The sequence below is a fragment of the Clinocottus analis genome, unplaced genomic scaffold (assembly GCF_023055335.1).
Source record: "Clinocottus analis isolate CAN_PGR_092001 unplaced genomic scaffold, fCliAna1.0.p SCAF_14, whole genome shotgun sequence".
Taxonomy (NCBI): domain Eukaryota; kingdom Metazoa; phylum Chordata; class Actinopteri; order Perciformes; family Cottidae; genus Clinocottus; species Clinocottus analis.
The window spans coordinates 3995273-4014553 of record NW_027175865.1 but is presented as its reverse complement, the minus strand read 5'-3'; the positions used below and the strand labels follow the sequence as shown (position 1 = coordinate 4014553).

At 43.2% G+C, this 19281-nt stretch overlaps 2 protein-coding genes and 1 pseudogene across 6 annotated transcripts in view; 1 reads left to right on the top strand and 2 right to left on the bottom strand.

Annotated features, from left to right (window-relative positions):
• Positions 1 to 8581: 8581 nt before the first annotated feature.
• Positions 8582 to 12057, bottom strand: LOC137784810 (probable thiopurine S-methyltransferase). Of its 3 annotated transcripts, none has more exons than XM_068575751.1 (9): positions 11863 to 12057; positions 10733 to 10854; positions 10335 to 10427; positions 10051 to 10183; positions 9824 to 9876; positions 9449 to 9523; positions 9128 to 9213; positions 8955 to 8999; positions 8582 to 8815 (listed from the first exon to the last, which is right to left on the bottom strand). In XM_068575751.1, exons 2-9 carry the CDS (start codon positions 10828 to 10830, stop codon positions 8697 to 8699), a joined length of 702 nt encoding a protein of 233 aa, XP_068431852.1. In that variant the 5' UTR covers positions 10831 to 10854; positions 11863 to 12057; the 3' UTR covers positions 8582 to 8696. The 3 variants fall into 3 exon arrangements, with proteins under 3 accessions (XP_068431852.1, XP_068431851.1, XP_068431853.1); XM_068575750.1 differs by having other exon boundaries at positions 11882 to 12057; XM_068575752.1 differs by lacking the exons at positions 10733 to 10854; positions 11863 to 12057 and adding an exon at positions 10606 to 10711.
• An 890-nt stretch (positions 12058 to 12947) lies between these two features.
• Positions 12948 to 18642, bottom strand: LOC137784999 (probable thiopurine S-methyltransferase; annotated as a pseudogene).
• ext1c (exostoses (multiple) 1c) overlaps positions 15738 to 19281 on the top strand; it is a 66309-nt gene continuing 62765 nt past the window's right edge. The window contains exon 1 of one of the 3 annotated variants that reach the window (XM_068575018.1): positions 15738 to 16050. The gene's annotated coding sequence lies outside the window, so the exon portion shown is untranslated. Of the gene's footprint in view, positions 16106 to 16858; positions 17161 to 19281 lie in introns of those variants that run through there. The other 2 variants (XM_068575016.1, XM_068575017.1) reach the window with 2 other exon arrangements.

Here is a 19281-nt window from a genome sequence, read left to right as displayed (position 1 = left end):
GCCGGGTGTGGAGGTCCTACAGGCCGGTGATCTGCGGTTATAAGGCCGGCTGGTCGGCTGCTTGTGGCCCTGAACTGACCATTCAGTGGGCCCTTTACACAGCAGCCGTTGGTAAAAAAAATGAATTATGGTCCCGGCGTGTCACCGCGTGCACAATACGAGGCCCCTGGCTCACCTAAATGGAACAGGGCCGTAATTAATTACACCTGTGTTTACCCTGTAAATGACACGTGAAAATGGCTGCTATTCAGGGTGGACTTCTGCAGGACACGCATGGCTAGCTCCCTCAAAACATCTGTGGCATTGTGTTGTGTGATAATGCGCACAACCCAACCCACCTGTGTTACAATCGAGCTGTTTAAAAACCTCTCGGGTGATTGGGTTATCTTGGCAAAGGAGAACATGTACACTGACATCGATTTCTTTTTAACAAATGTGTCAACACAAATTGAGAGGAATAAGCTTTTTGTGTGCGTCGTAGAAGTCTTTGATCTTATTTTTCAATTCGTAAGAATGAAGTGAAGACAAGAGTTTTGCTTTTTATATTTTTTCCTCCGGCGTACATGAGAGTCGTCTCTGGCAGTGATGAACCCACTGGAGAATTATTACCTCACTCTGCAGTTGCCCTCCGCTCTCCGGAGCTTTCCAGCTTTTTCCAGCTTATTGTTTTGTTTTTCGGGGCATCTTCACCGTTTCAGAAATGTTTTTTTTCCGGGGAGCAGCACGAGGCTTACAGCAAGGAAAAAAACAAACTGCCATGACAGAAGAAGCTGTACAAGCACTAGGAACACTCAGGTGAGGGGAGAAAGAAAAGAGGGTGACGAGTGAGGAGCGCCAGCTGGGATGTGACTTTCAAATCAATTCTTTCCCTAATTCCATAACTACACATTCATCCTTTCTGTTCAAGCGTCTGTTGAATGAACACTCAACAAGTGTTCCTCCTCACAGCCGCTTGTGTTCTTCAGTGTTTGTAAAAGGTCACAACGGCTATTTTTGTCCTCAAAAGTAAAAAAGGTCACGTTTACAGAGTGGCCTCCTGCTTGTTGGCGTGTGATTTCTCTACCTCTCTCCACCCACCTGGCTAAATAAATACCGAGGGCAGCGTCTCAAAGCAAAGCACCTGTGTTGAGTCAACATCTCCCCCGTTAAGCGATTCATTAAGGCCACCAGGCACAACCAGCGCTCAATGTCGTTCTGTTCTGCTCACACGCCGTCTGTATTCACAGATGGTGAACCGCCGACCAGCTGAAGGCCTCCGGGTTTCTTTTTTTTGTGCAGTGCAGTTTCAGATGTTTCAACATGCTGCTTTCGACAGGGAAGACATTTTCAGGTCAGCTACGGGTCAACTGCATCGAGTCGATTGGGACATCAAGCGGTGGAGTCATCCAAGCGGCCCTTCTGCATCGAAAGAGGTTGAAGGATCCTGATCGCGCGACATGATCTTTTTTTAATGAGCCGAGTCCAACGTTTATGTTCAGAACCCGTTTGTTTGCGTGACTGTATTTCAATATTTCAACAGGACGTATGCTTTACATACGCTTTCAGTCGGACCTGAGACAGACGTGCATACTCCATGGCCACGCTTCAAATATGACTGAGGAAATACAGAAGAAATCAGAAATAAAGAATAGCGAGTCATAAGAAATGAATGAAAGAATCTAGCGTGAGCCATTGTTTGCTGTCCAATTTATATCATAGGTTAAAGATTGTTAACATTCAGAGCATTAATATAGCAGTGTGGTGGACTCGGCTTGGAAATAATTCACTAATGTCTAGTGGGATGGCTGACGTAGGGGTGACTGGCCCTTTAAGAGCAGGTGTCGTAGCCATAGTCACGGATTGGTGTTGAGGGGTTAAAGGTCACTGTCAGTGTCAGCAGGTGAAATGTTTTTGTGAGCGGAAATAAACGGCTACACACCTGTGCAGCCAAAGAGAGAAGTTGTGTGTGCTGCGTTCATTAACAACTATATGTTAAGAATAATTTGATCTGAAGTGAACGCTGATGTTCATTTCCTGATCGTTACATTATGTAAGCAGACTTCTGTCACTTTGTTGTTCTAAAATACCAAACCAGAGTTTGACCTTTTGACCTTTAAAGTCTCACTAACAGCGCTCGCCATGGCTTCATGTTTGCAGCGTGTTTAATGAGTGAGGCGTAGAGATGACTTCGATGAAAGTATTTCTCTGGATGCTTCTTAATAGTGTTGACTTGAGAAATGGTCTTAAAAATTGTCCTAAACTTAAATTCCTACTTGATTTAGGATTGATCATTTAATATGATCAAGTTGGGATAAAATCACAACTAAACAAATACCAGCACTTCTTCTTTAAAGTCACCATCATGTCATGCAATTGTATTAATACTGTATATATTGAACCAGAGACAGACATTTATTTGATGAAACATTCAATTTATTTGATTTTGTGTGTGAAAGGAGAAATCCTTTCAAGATTGATGAATTTGAAAATGTAGAGTTTCCAATGAGCCGAAAGTGTATATATTTTTTATTTTTGTGGGAGGAAACCTGAGCTCCAGGAGAAAACCCACGCAGACACAGGGAGAATATATAAACTCCACACAGACAGAAAGAGGAAAGGATCTGTGAATGGAGCCAAATCCAGGAAAAGAAAAATAATACCCCAAACGAGTTTTGGTTCAAATCTTTTTGTCTACTTTCAGATTGTATTTTTTTTTTTCTTTCACTTTCAGACTTTTGGCCTGGATCTGGCGTAGGGAGCTCGGTATCAACTACAGGGGCGTGGACTTATGGGTGACAGCATAACAAAGAAGGCTGAGGACCCGTCTCAACCACGCTGCCATCAGGAAACGTAAGTACCACGAGAATTACGACTCAATACTTTCCACACGCCATATTCACAGGATTGTCAGTAAACAGAATTAAAGCCAGTGACAAAGTTATGTTCAGCACGCTGTTTTAGAGCATATTTGGCACGAATCGCAGTACATGAGCAATAAACTATGCCGGGTTGAGCCGTTCAAAAACAACACGATGCAAAAGAAAACAGTTTGAAACCGCGTCTTCTGAACTACCACTAAGCTACGGAGGGAAGAGGCCGCCTGAAAGTACGAAACGTATAACATTCACGTTACAAAATGCTTTACGATAATACAATGTAATATAGTAACCTTGCAATATAGTAATATAATATATATATAGTAACAAAAATATGTTACTCAAAAAATTCCAGCCCTGAATGTAAATTATATTTAACCCCAAAAAACTTTGTATACACTTTCAGGTACACTTTTTCTTTTCAAATAATCAAAACAATTTTTCTGGATATGGCTCCATATCTGTGAGGCTGCAGTGCTAACCACTGAGCCACTGTGTCGCCCAGAAGGAAGGAAAGAAGGACAGAGAGGGGAGGGGGATAGAGCAAGGAAAGATGGATAGAGTGAATAGAATGAAATGCTTTTCTGGATCCCCGATTACTTGGGGATGCAGGGGCCGTCTAGCACCTAAACCTTCTCATACTCACTTGGACCGATCGCTGGTGGTTTAATGGGTACCCGGGATGGCTGAACGGGACTTACCCTCAAAGACTCACCAAGTGGACCAGGGGATCTTTGGAAAACAACAAAATAAGTAATCAGAATTATGCAGATGACGCACAACATTGCATCTTCATATCACCTTGGGATTATTGACCAATACAAGCACAGAGTGAGTGCATTAGAAGATCTATACAATTGGTTGTGGCACAATCTGAATGGGCTTGTTGCTGAAATGTGCTGAATCAATAAAACTTACCGTTTCTTGCCTTGCCTTTGGGGGGAACCTGAGGGGGTGCGCCCGGAAGAACCCCAGGAGGAGCTAGAAGAAGAGGAGGTGGAGAAGAGAGGAGAGGAGTTAGAGGAAGGGGATGGCGCACCTGAAGACTCAGCGTCGCAGCGAGTGGAGGAGCCAGTCTTGCGTTTGGAGACCGGCACCTTCTGGAGGATGAGTCGTGGGTAATCGGGCTGGTTGGGTTCAGGGATGAGGACACACCTCCATGTGAACCGCCGACCCACCTGAAGATAAAAAAGAAAACACACAACCATCAAACTTGCAAGATAATGAAAGAAATATATCACATAAAGTGTTAAAATAAGTGTGTGGCGTTCAGGGTCTTGATGTTCTTACCATGCTCTTGGCTGGAGTGACTGCAACAGCGCTGCCAGGGTTGTGGTTGTGCCGGGAGCCAATCGGGGCCGCTGGTTCAGTGGAGGAGCCAGTCTTGGGTGTTGAGACTGGGACCAACCGGTGGATGAGCCTTGGGTGACCAGGCCGGTTGGGGTCGGGGATGAGGAACCTCGTATATGTGCATCGTAGGGCCATCTGACAGTAAACAACAAAACAAACGTGTTTTTTAGGCAGTGAAATTTACACCAGACTACATAAAAAAGTAAAGCTGCCTTTCTGATCGACCAAAAGTCAGAAACATATTTCTCAATAACAAATTTTATTGTTGCAATAGTTTCACTCTGATGCTCATTGTGTTAATGTTCAGGGTACAATGGCATAAAAGTGAAAACTTTTTGTGTAAAATAGCCTCCTCAAAAAGGAAGTATATAAGTTAGGGAATTAAAGTGTGAATTATGAACATTTTTAAACAATAACAATTAACCTGCGAAGATCACTTATGATCTCTGTATCACCTAAAAATTACTTTTGAATACAAACAAACAATGTTTAATTAGTATTTCTCAGGATTTACTAATGCTGGACGATTGACTCTTTAAAACCGACCCAGAAAGCAGCTTTGGTTGATATGAACTTGTTTAAAAACAGTCCTAATTAATTAATTAATTAATTAATTAATTAATTAAAGTTACACTTATAACTGAAAATATTAGCAATGCTAGCATAAACATAGGTAACGTTAGCTATATTTTGGAGATTCGGAAAGTCTCGTGAAATACAATGAAAACAGTGGTAGAGAGAGTGTATAAACTCACGTCTCAGTTGGAAGTTGCCTTGAAGTTATTTCAGCGATGTTGTGAAGAAAAAGAAGACACGAGCTGCTTCTCTGGCGGATCAACTGAAATGTGGATTCTGTGAACTTCCAAAAACTAGTATACTAATAATAAGTCATAAAATGCTGCGCCGTCACTAGGATACCGCAGTGACGTCACTTGGTTACCGCGTTGAGTGACGTCCCGAATTGACATGTTAGTCTAGTTTTAGCCGCTAAATTTGTTCAAAACTTGTTTTAATCCATATGTCTTAATTAGCCGTGTGATGCTAGCCGACACCAGCGGTCCCCACCCGGTTTAGCGTCACGGGCCCGCCGTCAAGGTGTGGGGGATTAATATGGTGAAATAAAACGATACCGGTGTTACGGTTTAACAGGTCACCGTGTTAACTGGCGACTTTCAGCGCTTAAAAATAAGAAGAGAACACCTAAGCTAGCTGCACTTATGAATGCGGCAATGTTTAATTTGTATATCATATGTGTGATGTATATGAGAAGGGTTGACACTGTATTGAAACAAATATTATAATTTTTGTATCTGTCCTAACCACGGAAACGACGTTCATTCGTCCTAAAGTCTCCGGTTAACACGGTCGCTTGTTAAACCGTAACACATTATCGCTATATTATGCAGAGCGGGCATGGCACGTGAGAAGCACACGTAGCAATAAATAAACACATATTTTAAGAATAACTCCTGATATTGTCTTTGAAAAACAGCTTTCTTTTTCTTGGAAGTCGAAGGCTCTACTTCTTCTTCTTCTTCTGTCACTTCATTTCGCCTTTTCCCCTTTCCAAAGAAGCTCTGTCTGTTTTTTTACAAATCTTTGCTATCTTGATAATGTTTGGGGTAACATAGCACGTGACCAACACAATCACCTTGACGTTGTGTTAAGAGACACAGACGCACAGAGGGATGTATTCAGTTATTTAACTAAATAAAACAACTTCAATCTTGATAATCAAGCAAATCTTTGTTTCATTGCAGTCTTTTGTGTGTGCGTGTGTTACATACAACACACTTATACACAAAGAAAAAGAATAGCAGGTATAGAAACTTATTAACGTTATATAACCTGAGATATATATATATATATATATATATATATATATATATATATATATATATATATATATATATATATATATATATCTGTATACCCTGTAAACCATGTGAGACATCTAAAAAATGAGAGTAGCTGTGCTCTCCATGTTTGAGTCTTACACAACAACTCATATAGTCAACTCCGACCACAGTGTTCACACACAACACAGTGCTCTACCATTCTTTAGATCAAAGTGCTACATTATGATGATGTGAATTTGTCAGAGGGGTGGATACACTGATAGCAGAGTTATAATAGAACAGGTTAGATGTTGAATGTTTATGACAGTAACAGTGATGATAGTGCAGTGACGATACAGTAATAAAGGTAAAAATAGAAAGCACAGGCAACTGGCAACTGTTTCTTTATTTTTTAATTGTCATTATGTATTGCCTCGTGATCAACATATACTCACACTTTCAAATGTTTGGTTCTAAAATGACACCAATATAACAAGTAAATGCATGCTGTATGGTTGCAATTAAACTATGAATATTAAATATTAGGGAAATTAAACAGTATTAAACATGTCTGTATCAATAACCGAGACCAAAGACACATGTAAATGTAACTAAATGTATGGTTTTAATACACGTATACTGCCATCTACTGGTAGAAAGGGTAAACACCTTTACTTTGCGTCTCCTCATAAATAAAGAAGAAATAAAGATAATAATCTCCCTAAACTCTCATGTTAGTGTCTAAATGCTCTTCAGAGTGATGAGGTGTACTTTTTCCTCCAGGTAGTCCAGGTTCCAGGCTCGCAGTCTGTCTGTCAGGGCATCGTACGAATTCAGCTGTTCCACATCACAGCTGTTCCCTATATATCTCATGTACCCCCATTAGAGAACCACTGAACTAAAGTAATGAGTGCGCCGAACAACGACATAGTCCGTTAATGGATAGTCGTGCGTAACTTGTCCCGTTAAATGTGCACTTACCCAACAGCAGCCCGGCTCAAAAACAGCGGCCAGAGTACTTTCAAAAGAAAACCTGACTCCCGCATGTTTTTCTGTCGGTTTTAACCAAAGAGCGTCCTGATAATCTGTGTTTAATGAACACAGATCTTCATCCTCTCCCTGTTTTGATCTGGTAGGGAGGAGCCTGGTGCTGCGTTCCTCGTCACAGGAAGTATGGGAGACACAAGTATCAACATTAACAACACGAGCTCCCTGTTAATCGCTTAGTGGACACGAGAAGCACACTGGTCACCTTTAAGGAAAAAAGTTGATCTCAATATATGAGAATCAATTATTCATCGTCTTGAATACACGTTATTCCTTTTGATTAATATCCTCGTTAATGGTTATTTGATAGCACTAGTAAACAGTTCGGTACTAACGTTACATCTTCACACTGTAATTGTTCACACACTTTCTTTACGTTACCGTCTGCAGAGCAACCTGATGGAACGAATCAGAACCGAAGTAATCGTTATCTGATATGTTAACAGTTCAATAATAATCATGCAGAAAAAAACAATAGGACTGGAGACTTTGAATTTTGGGTGATAGTCGTAACTTTACCTCGACTCCAATGTCACGTTCAGGAGCAGCCGGTCACGGCTCAACTCAAACATTACTTAAAGGTAATGAGCGGTTTAAATAATAAAACTATTTTATCGTTATAACAGACACGTTAACCCACAATACCATGTACATGTATCGTTACTCATTGAACTTGTAGAGAGAAGCATATATCCACCATTTCACATGAAATACTGTACTACGCTCATAAATCACAGCAGTTTTATAGTCAATTGACGATATTAAACTGTTATTGTACATACGGCCGATGAATATTTAACTGCATGTTACCATTATTGTGGAATACTGTAACATACTTTTAAAAATGTAATGTTTACAGAAATTCATTACAGTACAGGGGTTTAACAAAACTTAATCCTGTGGGGACCATGAAGACATGTCATGAGAAACTATTAGGTTGAAAGTTGACCAACTGAGCAACCAGCTACCATGAGCATCCTCAGACCCACGAGGAGGGAAAACATGTACAGTATGTTCTACCTGCATTCTGTTCTATCCCTTATGTTCATCCAGAGGTCAGGATGACTCAGGTGACTTAGTTTCAGCTGAAGGTAACTGTCGACTGCAGCAGGTGAAAGGATCTGCCAAAAACACTGTGTGTTGAAAGGACAACTTCCATGACGTCATAGCGTACTTGGCTGCAGCGCTACGTCTTACAACCCCGAACAATTGGGAAAAAAATATTCAACCCCTTTTTAAAATTTCATTGCACCCTGTGTTGAATCCCACACCGTTGTATGTGAGTGCAGCTGAAGGCCAGAAGAGCCTTTTCTCTTTTTTTTTGCTTTAATGTGTGAAGTTTGTATCTTACATTTAGTTTTTCTGCATGTCTTTGTTGTAAATGTTTTTGTTTAGGTATTTTATTATCAAAGCCACACATTCAAAACATGATCTTACAAATCTTAGCAATCAAATAAAAAGAGACAAGTTCAAAACTGTCATTTACCATTTTATTTCAATGCCACAAAATGGAACTGTATCAAAAATATGTTCAAGCAATAAAAGAAAGTTAGTCAGCAATGCCCACGTCTGCTTTTCTAATCTCCCTAAACTCTCATGTTAGTGTCTAATTGCTCTTCAGAGTGATGAGGTGTACTTTTTCCTCCAGGTAGTCCAGGTTCCAGGCTCGCTGTCTGTCTGTCAGGGCATCGAAATAATACAGCTGTTCCACATCACAGCTGTTCCCTGAGGAAAAGGAAACAATATTCAATTTCTAACATGCACCCACGAGACACTTTCTACGGTACTGAAGCGCCGTTGATCGTTTTATGGCTCATTCATGGCACAGAAACACACTCAGCCATGATTGTTGAGCAACACTCACCAAACAGACTGGCTACTTGCTCGTCAGGCACTAAAAAGGGAGGACCTGAAAGATGAATGCAGTCACAAAGGTCTTTTATTTTTCACCCAACATTTTAAACCACTTTTTTTTTGTGTATGTGTGACCTTACACATGTTCCCGGTGTTTTAGACAAAATGAATGTGGACAGTTACCTTGATATAGTTCAGGATTGTACAACAAAGTGTCCAACAGGTATCTGCAGTCTTTAGCCATGAGAGAAATGATGAGAGCAGCATATCTGTGGTGTTGAGAGAGAACATGGAGATTATGTATTCATACCAGAATGTTACCAAACTGGTTACTTTCATAGAGTTATGTAAACTGCACACTTGAATAGTTTCAGGAGAGTTTTAATTGAATTTCAGGTTGATTTGGGGTCATCACATTCAAATAAAGGTTATTTGTTAAAGTAATCTGCCATGTTGAGTCTTAAAAATAAAATACAAAATAATATCACATCTCAATGGTCTTACTTTTCTCTGTCTCTTGGGTTGATGGCCACTAGAGATCCCCGGTCCCAAATGGCCCCAAACTGACCCTCAATGGAACTGTGAAATTGGAGGGAAAAATGTTTGTGTTACACATTTACCTGTGGAAATGTTCACACCGTCATTGCAGGTTAAACACAGGTGTATTTTCCCCGTTTCATTCAGGTGGGTCAGGGTCCGTTGTATTGTGCAAGCTGGCTTGCTGGAATGACTGCGACACACTAAATAGAAGGGGACCATAACTATAATGTTTGTTTTCACCTGTGTTCTCCCTGCTATGACGTGTCAAAATGGCTGCTGTGAAAAAGGGCCTGTTTACATATTTTAACAAAAGGATAGAAACACAATCAGCTCACTGACCTGGAGAAGGTGAACAGGTCACATTGATACAGGGAGATATTTCTCTCTGAGCTCTGTGGAACAGAGACAACGTGGATTAACATTTTGTGTCAGCCAGAGAGGTGACTGAAGTCCTGTGGTGCAGACCAGGTCCAGGGTGTGGTTATGGTGGTGGGGGGAAATTGATGTGCTGCATTATCTGTGTAGACACACCACGAGTCTTCTCACTCTTGCTGGGTGATGAGTACCTTGTAAACCTTTGCTCCAGGTAAGGAAGGCACCGCCTCCTCGCTGTAGGTCATGTTGTTCTCTGTAAAGAACTGTTGTATGGCCTTCTCAGATATCTCCACTCCAACCACTGAATGGCCCATGTCTGCTAGCCTGGGATTCACACGGGAAATGTTATCATAGTGCGTGTATACATCTTCATGGAAACCCATTTCCATCACTGTGATGAAAGAATAAAGATCCTGAAAGTACCGACTGAACTGACAATGATCTTCCTTATTGGATGTATTTTGTGTTTTCATACCACTTCATATCTACAGCTTTCCCACAGAGAGGGAAGAAGAAGCGAACTCCCGTCCGTCCAGAGAGAACTTTATCGATGTTGTCCTCCAGCATCCTGTCAAAACACAAGACAGCAGCTTTAGCGGCAAACACCAGAACTTCTTGCATGCTTGTGTTTTTAACTGTTTAAAGTTTTCTAAAACTTCTCAACCCTGTAAAAAAAAAAACACTTAAAGACTAAACTAGCTGAGTTGATGGTGTTTTCATTTTATTCACAAAGCATTTTCTCTCACATTTCAATGGGATCCCTGAAGTGGTAACGTGCACTTGCAGTTCATAAAATCACACATGCGTTGGGGGAAGACTTTATTTCTCTCTCTTCCCACCCAAAGGAGACGGATACAGAGACGGGGTCTTTACTTGTGCACGTGAGGCTGATGGAAACCTGTTCGGTCCTTCTCCCAGCGTTCCTCCCATTCTCCCAGTGACATGACCCGATCCGCCTGCGGTGCCAGCATGCTGGTCGTGTTGTATGACCCAAACTACAAGGAGGAGAACAAGGAGCCGAGAGACGGCAATTAATGGAGGGAACAGTTAATGACATTCACCGAGCTGCGTGCGCCTACAGATACTATTATTAACCCTGACACGCGGGCGTTTGATGTTCCGACATGTTCGGGATTTCCACAACAACTATAAAGCAGAAATGGTGGTTATTTACATGGTGGACGGCAGAAAATAAAAAACTGTTTGCACAGAGATAAGCCACGTCCCCTCCCTGACGCGAATGACACAACTATGTACACTGTAACACAGGTGTACAATGTCTGGTGCATGCAGCATTTATGACAGCCTCGGTCAGTTTGTCTGCCATTTTGCTGCAGTAAAAATGATGGAAGTAAGACTAAAACCTTTATTTTATTCGATCAAATATTTTGACAAAGTTTTCCTGTGGGGGCAATTTGCGGTTGGAAAAAAAGGAATGCGTCGCAATATATTGCAATTTTTCATTCATTGCAGTATCGTGATTATATCGAAGCATCATGATAATATCGTATTGTGTATCGTGATAATATTATATCGTCGTATCTCTGGTGATTCCCACCCATAGTAGTAATATTGGTCCAAGACCTTTCTGGTAGATAATTACAGAATAAGAGCTCATGGGACTAAGGTTGAAGGTCACGCACAGATAACAACTACATGTGCACTACAATATGCAGACACTTTGTAAAAGAGTGAGCGTGTGCATAATTCTACACACCCGGAATAACTGCAACAGCTTTTAGAAAAAATACTTTTGAAAAGCCTGTTGTATCAGTCACTGGAGCCACAGAGACGTCGAGGAGGAAGTGCCTGAAGGGCTGCCACCACACAAGTATTTAATAACGTAAACTCAACCAATGAGTGGACCGAACAACGACATTCAAATGCGTCCGTTAATGGGTAGTCGTGCGTAACGTCGTCCCGTGAAACCAGCCCCGGCGCAATAACAGCGGCCACTTTGAAAAGAAAAGCTGACTCCCGCATGTGTTTTTGTCGGTTCTCACCAAAAGAGCGTCGCGTTACCTTTAACCGGTCGAAGACAGCTGCTGTGGGTCCACTAACACACAACCAGACGGTGTTGACAGCGCAGCCGAGCCGTTCCTATCGACACGCGGGGACTCCCGTGGGGTTTCCTTGTCTTGGAGAGAGAGTGTGTGTGCGTGCGTGTGTGTGTGTGTGTGTCAGGTGACCTGCGCGTCTCGCTGCCGGAGTGGCGGAAATACAGACAGCCGACAGCTCCGGAAACGCGTTGAATGACGACGCGAGACCTTACTGAACACAGATCCGCTCCCTTGTTTTACCTCTGTTATAGGGAGGAGCCTGGTGCTGCGTTCTCGGTCGCAGGGAAGTATGGGAGACACCAGTATCTGACTTCACAACATGAGCTCCCTTTCAAAACGCTCGGCTCTGGGTCCTGACGGGTGTTGGAGACAATAAGCACACTAGTCACCTTTAAAGATTGGAATTTGTCGTTTTTAATGTTGGGATACTGAGCAAAAGAAATGCAGAGTGTCTGCTGGTGTAGTCTTGCTCATGAAACAATATGTAACAGATCTTTTTTGGGACCCACAGTTAAATATTTGAGTCTGACATCTTCCTTCAAAGAAGTGCATATATGTCTGCTGCCTTTTGGAGGAAAGCGATTTCAAAAGCAGATGAATAATATATACAGTACGCCATATCCACACCACCATATTCCTAAAAAAAAATATATTCAGAAGCTTAATTGGAATTGGGAGGCAATATAAACTGTATACAGTAGCCTTTATGTGAAAAACTCCTTCTAATGAGATCAATTCTTCTCTGAAGTGTCGATGTCTGAAGTTTATATCTTACTTTTTTTTCTGCATTCCTTTGTTGTGAATTCAGTTATTTCAGTGCCACACATTCAAAACATTATGTTCCAGCTCTTAGCAATCGAATGAAAAGACACAAGTTCAAAACTGTTTTTAAAAGTTTTCTCGTCATTTTATTTAAATGCAACTCGTATCCTCTGCAAAATGGAACTGTATCAAAAATATGATTAAGCATTCAAAAAGAAAAGGGATCAGCAATACCCCAAATCTGCTTTTCTAAGCTCCCTGAATTTCTAAATGCTCTTGAGAGAGATGAGGTGTACATTTTTAATCAGGTATTCTTTATACCGGACTTGTTGTTTGTCAGTCAGGACATCGTACGATTGCAGCCGTTCCACATCACAGCTGTTCCCTGAGGAAAAGAAAACAACACTCATTTTGCCGTTCATTGTTTTAGGGCTTCTTCTCAGCCATGATTGTTCTCAGCAACAATCACCAAACAGACTGGCTACTTGCTCGTCAGGCACTATGAAGGGAGGACCTGAAAGATGAATGCAGTCACAAATGTTTTTTTTATTTTTTACCCAACTCGGACAAAAAAAAATAAACATTTGACATTTTGATGAATTTCAAAACAAAGTATTTTGTTGTAAAAACCAGGGATGTGGCCTTACGCATGTGCCCGGTGTTTTAGACAAAATAAATGTGGACAGTTACCTTGATATAGTTCAGGATTGTACAACAAAGTGTCCAACAGGTGCAGTCTTTATGCATGAGAGAAATGATGAGATCAGCATATCTGTGGTGTTGAGAGAGAACATGGAGATTATGTATTTATACCAGAATGTTAGCTGTGCCGGTTACTTTCATAGAGTTATGTAAACTGCACATTTGAATAGTTTCAGGAGAGTTTTAATTGAATTTCAGGTTGATTTGGGGTCATCCCATTCAAATGAAGGTTATGTGTTAAACTAATCTGCCATGTTGAGTCTTAAAAATAAAATACAAAATATTACTCTCTCACCTTACTTTTCTCTGTCTCTTGGGTTGATGTCCACCAGAGCTGACCGGTCCCAAATTGCCCCAAACTGACTCTCAATGGAACTATGAAATGAGAAGTAAAAAAAGTCTGTGTTAACATTTACTTGTCCCCATTTTTGCCCGGTGTTTAACATCTTTTTAATAAAAGGATAGAAACACAATCAGGTCACTGACCTGGAGAAGTTGAACAGGCCACATTGATACAGGGAGATATTTCTCTCTGAGCTCTGTGGAACAGAGACAATGTGGATAGTTGTGTCCTTAATCAGGGGAATACATCACGTTTTTACAGCGACACACAAGGCCACACACGACTTGGACTTTGCACATGAGATACTCACCATTCAAGCAGTTTGTCACATAGGTTTACATTTTTACTATGATGCTTTGAATTACTGAATGTGAAAACACGATGGCTGCAATCTTTCTGCTTTACAAACGTATTTCTTGTGCCATGATGCTGTACGTTCGACAACAATAAAATATGACATGACGTGCAGAGTGATGCTGCATTATCTGTGCAGGGTGACAAGTACCTTGTAAACCTTTGCTCCAGGTAAGGAAGGCACCGCCTCCTCGCTATAGGTCATGTTGTTCTCTGTAAAGAACTGTAGTATGGCCTTCTCAGATATCTCCACTCCAACCACTGAATGGCCCATGTCTGCTAGCCTGGGATTCACACGGGAATGTTATCATAAAGCGTGTATACATCTTCATGGAAACTCATTTCCATCACTGTAATGAAAGAATAAAGATCCTGTAAGTCATTATAATGAGATACTATCTCATTGTATTGACACTCTCCAAATTATGACTTAGCATTTCATAATTATGACTTGCGCAGAAAATGATAACTGATAATGTGAGCACTAAAATGTGATTTTCCTTATTGGATATATTTTGGGGCCTCACTGTTATTGGACACTAGAAGCACACTGGTCACCTTTGAGGGAAACATGTGTTCCCCAACCCAATTATAGATGCTTCCTTGCATCTGCTCAGTGGGAACAATGGTTGAAGAGGTCCTTTTACGTCTCAAAATCCTGCATATTTCCAATCTAATGATTTATCTTGAGCGAACAGTTTACGTTCACCTTAATTCTTGACCATGGCAACTGTAATTTTAGAGAAGAAAACCCTAACTTTCAACTGCACCTAGTTGCCCCACGTGTAATCCGAGTACAGAACAGTCTAGCTAAATCATTTGAATGTTCATTATGACATTAATGCATATGGTCTCAATTGTCATGGTTTAAAACGATTTATTGATGTAATGATTTTTTTTAAATTTAATTATTTTTTTTTACGTTTATGGCATTTGGACTCTTGGTGCACTCTTTTCTTTTTCATGCAAAAGCTTGACAAAAACCCGCATTCCACTGTGACAGCCGCCACCAAATCCACAGAGAGCCTCCGCACTGCTGGTTACCGTCTGGCCTCGCCTCAGCTTTCTCTCTGTCTGTCTGTCTCCGCAGGACGATGTCTTTATCCGGACACAGAGCGGCGCTCGAGACTCAGGGATGCTGGCTTCGCCGTGGCAGCGAGGCGCTCAGTGACGCTCGGCTCTGGTCCCCACAGCGTCATGTTGTGCCCCTTTAAACATGCAAATGCCTGTTAATCGGAAAGACTCACGTCACATCAGCGCAATATATAAAGTATAAGCTTTTATTTACATAAAAAAACAAAACAACATACTGCTGCAAGTGTCATAACATTCTCCCATTGAATTGCGTCTTGGGTCATCCTCGTGCATCATCTGAGAGCCGTTGCCAAAATAAAGAAGCCCATTATTGTCATTTATTGTTGAGTACGAGCGCGTTACATATCATTGTCATTACTAACTCACATCTGTGTCCCTCATACGCACAACCACCACCACCATCACCATCATCATCTTAAGTCATCATTATCTTGGCCCCGGTGTTTACGAAACCATAGTTTCCGCAGAGGTGACAGGATTTGCCGACGCTCAGCCACAATAAGAAATGTCACGCCCCCTTCCCCGTGTCAGTTCAAGGCCTGTGCGTAAATCGGCGTCTTTTCTCTCCCAAAAAGGGCTCCAGTTGTGCGGCGGACGTCGCATCCAGATGTGCACGAGCGTGTGTGTGTTTTTCTTTACGGCGAGGGACGAAGACGTCGAGGAGCCTCTGCGCCAATCGCTGCCGCCCGGGGGGGCGGGTCGTGTGTAGACTGTTGTGGGTATGGAAAAATGGACAATTTAACGCGCACATTCATCACTCATCATATCCCGACGGGGAGGCCTGCGCTCGCAAGCTTGATTTGACTTCGCAAATGCCCGGCCGTGGCGTGAAAAGGAAAATCACCAGCGAGGGGACGAGGCCGGTGCGCCACCCGGTAAGGGCGAAGCTCTGCGCCGGGGGAGAAGTCGGAGCGCCGCGGGGATCGAGGGGTGATTTTTTTTTTTTCTTCTATTTATTCATGATTATTTTTGTTGCTGCGTTTGTTGAGATGCTGCGATCATTGTGGGATGGACCGATGTGGTGTCTGCTGGGACCGTAGATTTCATTCCTGCGTTCAGAGTTACAGAGGATCCCACACCTCGCTCATTGTCCAGAGACACTGAGAGCTCGCAACGATACAACGATGCAAAACGAGGTCGCGAAATATGAAATTACAAGAACGTGTGTTCTGTGAAGTGCTTTTTTGGAGGGGGGAGGGAGGAGGGGGAGGGGGGTAGCCTTAATACTCCTATCAGCTCCTATTGTGTTCCCAGCAGCGCACCTTTCTGTCTCGCGCTGCTCACGTTGAGCGTGGCATCACAGGTGTGCTGGTCGGGCGCGCGAGGGACCGACGGCAGACCGTCTGTTGTTGTGGGTGCAACAGGGGGAAAGTCTTTAATTCACCACTGAATTACTATCACAATGCCGCCACTGGTCTTTAACATATGTTGACGGCTGCTGGAGCAGCAGCAGCAGGGGGGTGATGGTGATGAGGATGAAGATAATGATGATGATGCGCTCAGCGGTGCTCTGAACGCGAGAGGTGCGTCCTGCTGGATGATAACGGAAAGAGAGAGAGAGAGAGAGAGAGAGAGAGAGAGAGAGAGAGAGAGAGAGAGAGAGAGAGAGAGAGAGAGAGAGAGAGAGAGAGATTTTGAAGGGACGGACGCGAGGGGGCGGGGCGGGACACTCCGCCTCGGTAGCTCATCCGTGTGCACGCGCCCGGACGGCGCGTTGAGTTCGCGCTTTGCCAGTTCCGCAACTTAATCGTCGTCGTCGTCGGAGGTGGAGGCTCACAGTTCGTGGGCGGATGGAGGAAAAGCACCGCGAGGAAGGGAGAAGTTGGTGCGGTCTTGTTGAGCCCCCCTCCCCGTGAGAAGAGCCGCGGGACAGAGCTCAACAGTTCCAGCTTCAGGTGGAGTCCGGACCCGGAAGCCTCAGAACCGGGTGAACCTGCGGCCGCCACCTGCAACGGGTCTCGGTGTCCCAGGGAGGCTGACGAGAGGTGAGGGTGGTGGCGGGGTTGAGAGAGACGTCCGAGGCTGTTGTGTCACTGTATGCCCGGTGCATTCATGGACCTCAATGGTTATCTGTGATTCTGTTGCGACTGTAGACAACGACGCGTCACTTTGAGGCTCACGTCCACTCTCTCGACGTGTTGGCTGAGGGTCCACTTCTCCCAGTGCTCAGATGGGCCGTGGGTTGGCACGTTGTGGCTACTTTGTCTCATCCAAGAATATATTGTCGCCTCTCGTTCGGCTGTCCTACAGTTTGTTGGAGCAGGATTGTGGCAGAACATCAGAAACACTTAACTCACTAAAAGACACGGAATGTATTTAAGCCTTGGTATACATCCATGTACACACATGTAGCCCACTGATGCATGGAGTGAACACAATGCAGTCTAAACAAAGCTCTGTCGTCTTCGTTTATTTGTATAATTTATTTCATATATATATATTAGCAATTCCCTCCTTTCACATGCGACTAAGTGCTCCACATATTAATGAATGCCCAAAGAAACAAAACAAGGCTACAAGAGTTCACAGCAGCAATTAATTACAGCTCTCTTGTTGTTGTTGTTTTTCTTCTTCTTCTTCTTCTTCAATGATCCAGAATAAAGGGGCTGTTATTATCATGGATGTGCCCGGAAAAAAAAGGGCCTCTTTGGGGAGGCTGGCGGCCTGATGGAAAGCTGCAACTGTATTTCATCTAATTTTTTAAATGACTTCATTGTCGCGGCGTCCCCCACACCCCAATCGTCTTAATGGGATTCTGCATTCATGTTGCTTTCTTTAATAACCTCCCTGGTGATTAAGGGAAGCACAAATCTTGTTCCGCGGAAGCATCGGCCAAGGCAGAGCGATATTCATATTCCAGATGTAGTGGTGCATTTACATAATCAAGGCAGTTGTTCGAGGGGGGCTGCTAATACCCGTGTGCAACCTTTTGAAACGTATTAACCCTGATGGGTCTCTGCGCACTGTGTTCACATGCACTGTTATTTTGTATTTTTGGCACCGTTGAACAAAATATGAACCGCGCAAGATCTGCAAAAGCTACTGCTTTAACCTAAGATGTCAGGGACCCTCTAATTGAACCCTCCGCACCCCCGTCTGGAATGTGCCCCCTCTTCCTTATCCCAGGGTCAGTTTGTATATCATCCCTGTGATGTCAAGGTCAGACTGCTTATAGGTTGATCTGATCCAGGTCCAGCAATAGGGACGCGTCCAGCCCGAAGCTGCAGAGATAAGATGAGTTGCACTGCGAGCAGGAACTGTTGACACGCTAAGTGTGTGTGTGTGTGTGTGTGTGTGTGTGTGTGTGTGTGTGTGTGTGTGTGTGTGTCCTGTCAGGTGCCCGAGCGTAAAGGAGCAGTGTGCACTTGCAGTATCAGTGACCTCAGTCTCTCCAAGCTCAGAGCTGTCTGCTGGCCGTTAGCCGTGATCTCGGGACTCTGTCCGTTGTGAGGCCCGTCCCATCCCATGTCCCGCTTTCCTAGACACACACACACACACACACGCACACACACACACACACACACACACACAGCTTTGCCAAATTCCAAGCCCCGAGCTTGAAACCCCCGAGATAACCACTCCTTACCCATCGTGTTCGTTCTGCTAATTAGCACTTGTGGTGCTGGAGTGCAGCGTATTGTGTCTGTGTGTGTGTGTGTGTGTGGGGGGAGGGAGGGGGCATAATTAATCAAACCGGCTTGTAATTACGCTGGTTTCTGGAATGTGAGCGCGGTCGGGAGGCTGGTCGTGTCGCAGGGCGTGCTGCTTGAGGTAAACATTGTATTAACCGCGTCAGAGCCCCCCCTACTCCCTGCAAAGCAACTCTTTTATTGGGCTCTATTAAGGTGGAGGGGAACGTACGGTTATCCACATTATGTAAATGGCCCTTGTAAAAGAACCAAGTTTATGGTCATTACAGTTCCGAGGTGGTCGATCCGATGGATTTTTACATTTTTTTAAACTTCTTTTTTTTATTCAGTGAAAAAGCCATTTTCTCCACGCAGACCAAACTGCGCACGCATGCATGCATCTACTTCTATATGCATAGTGTGGTGTGTGGGAATGTAAAGCACCCCTCAGATGATTCAAAGGGCAACTGGTAGGTG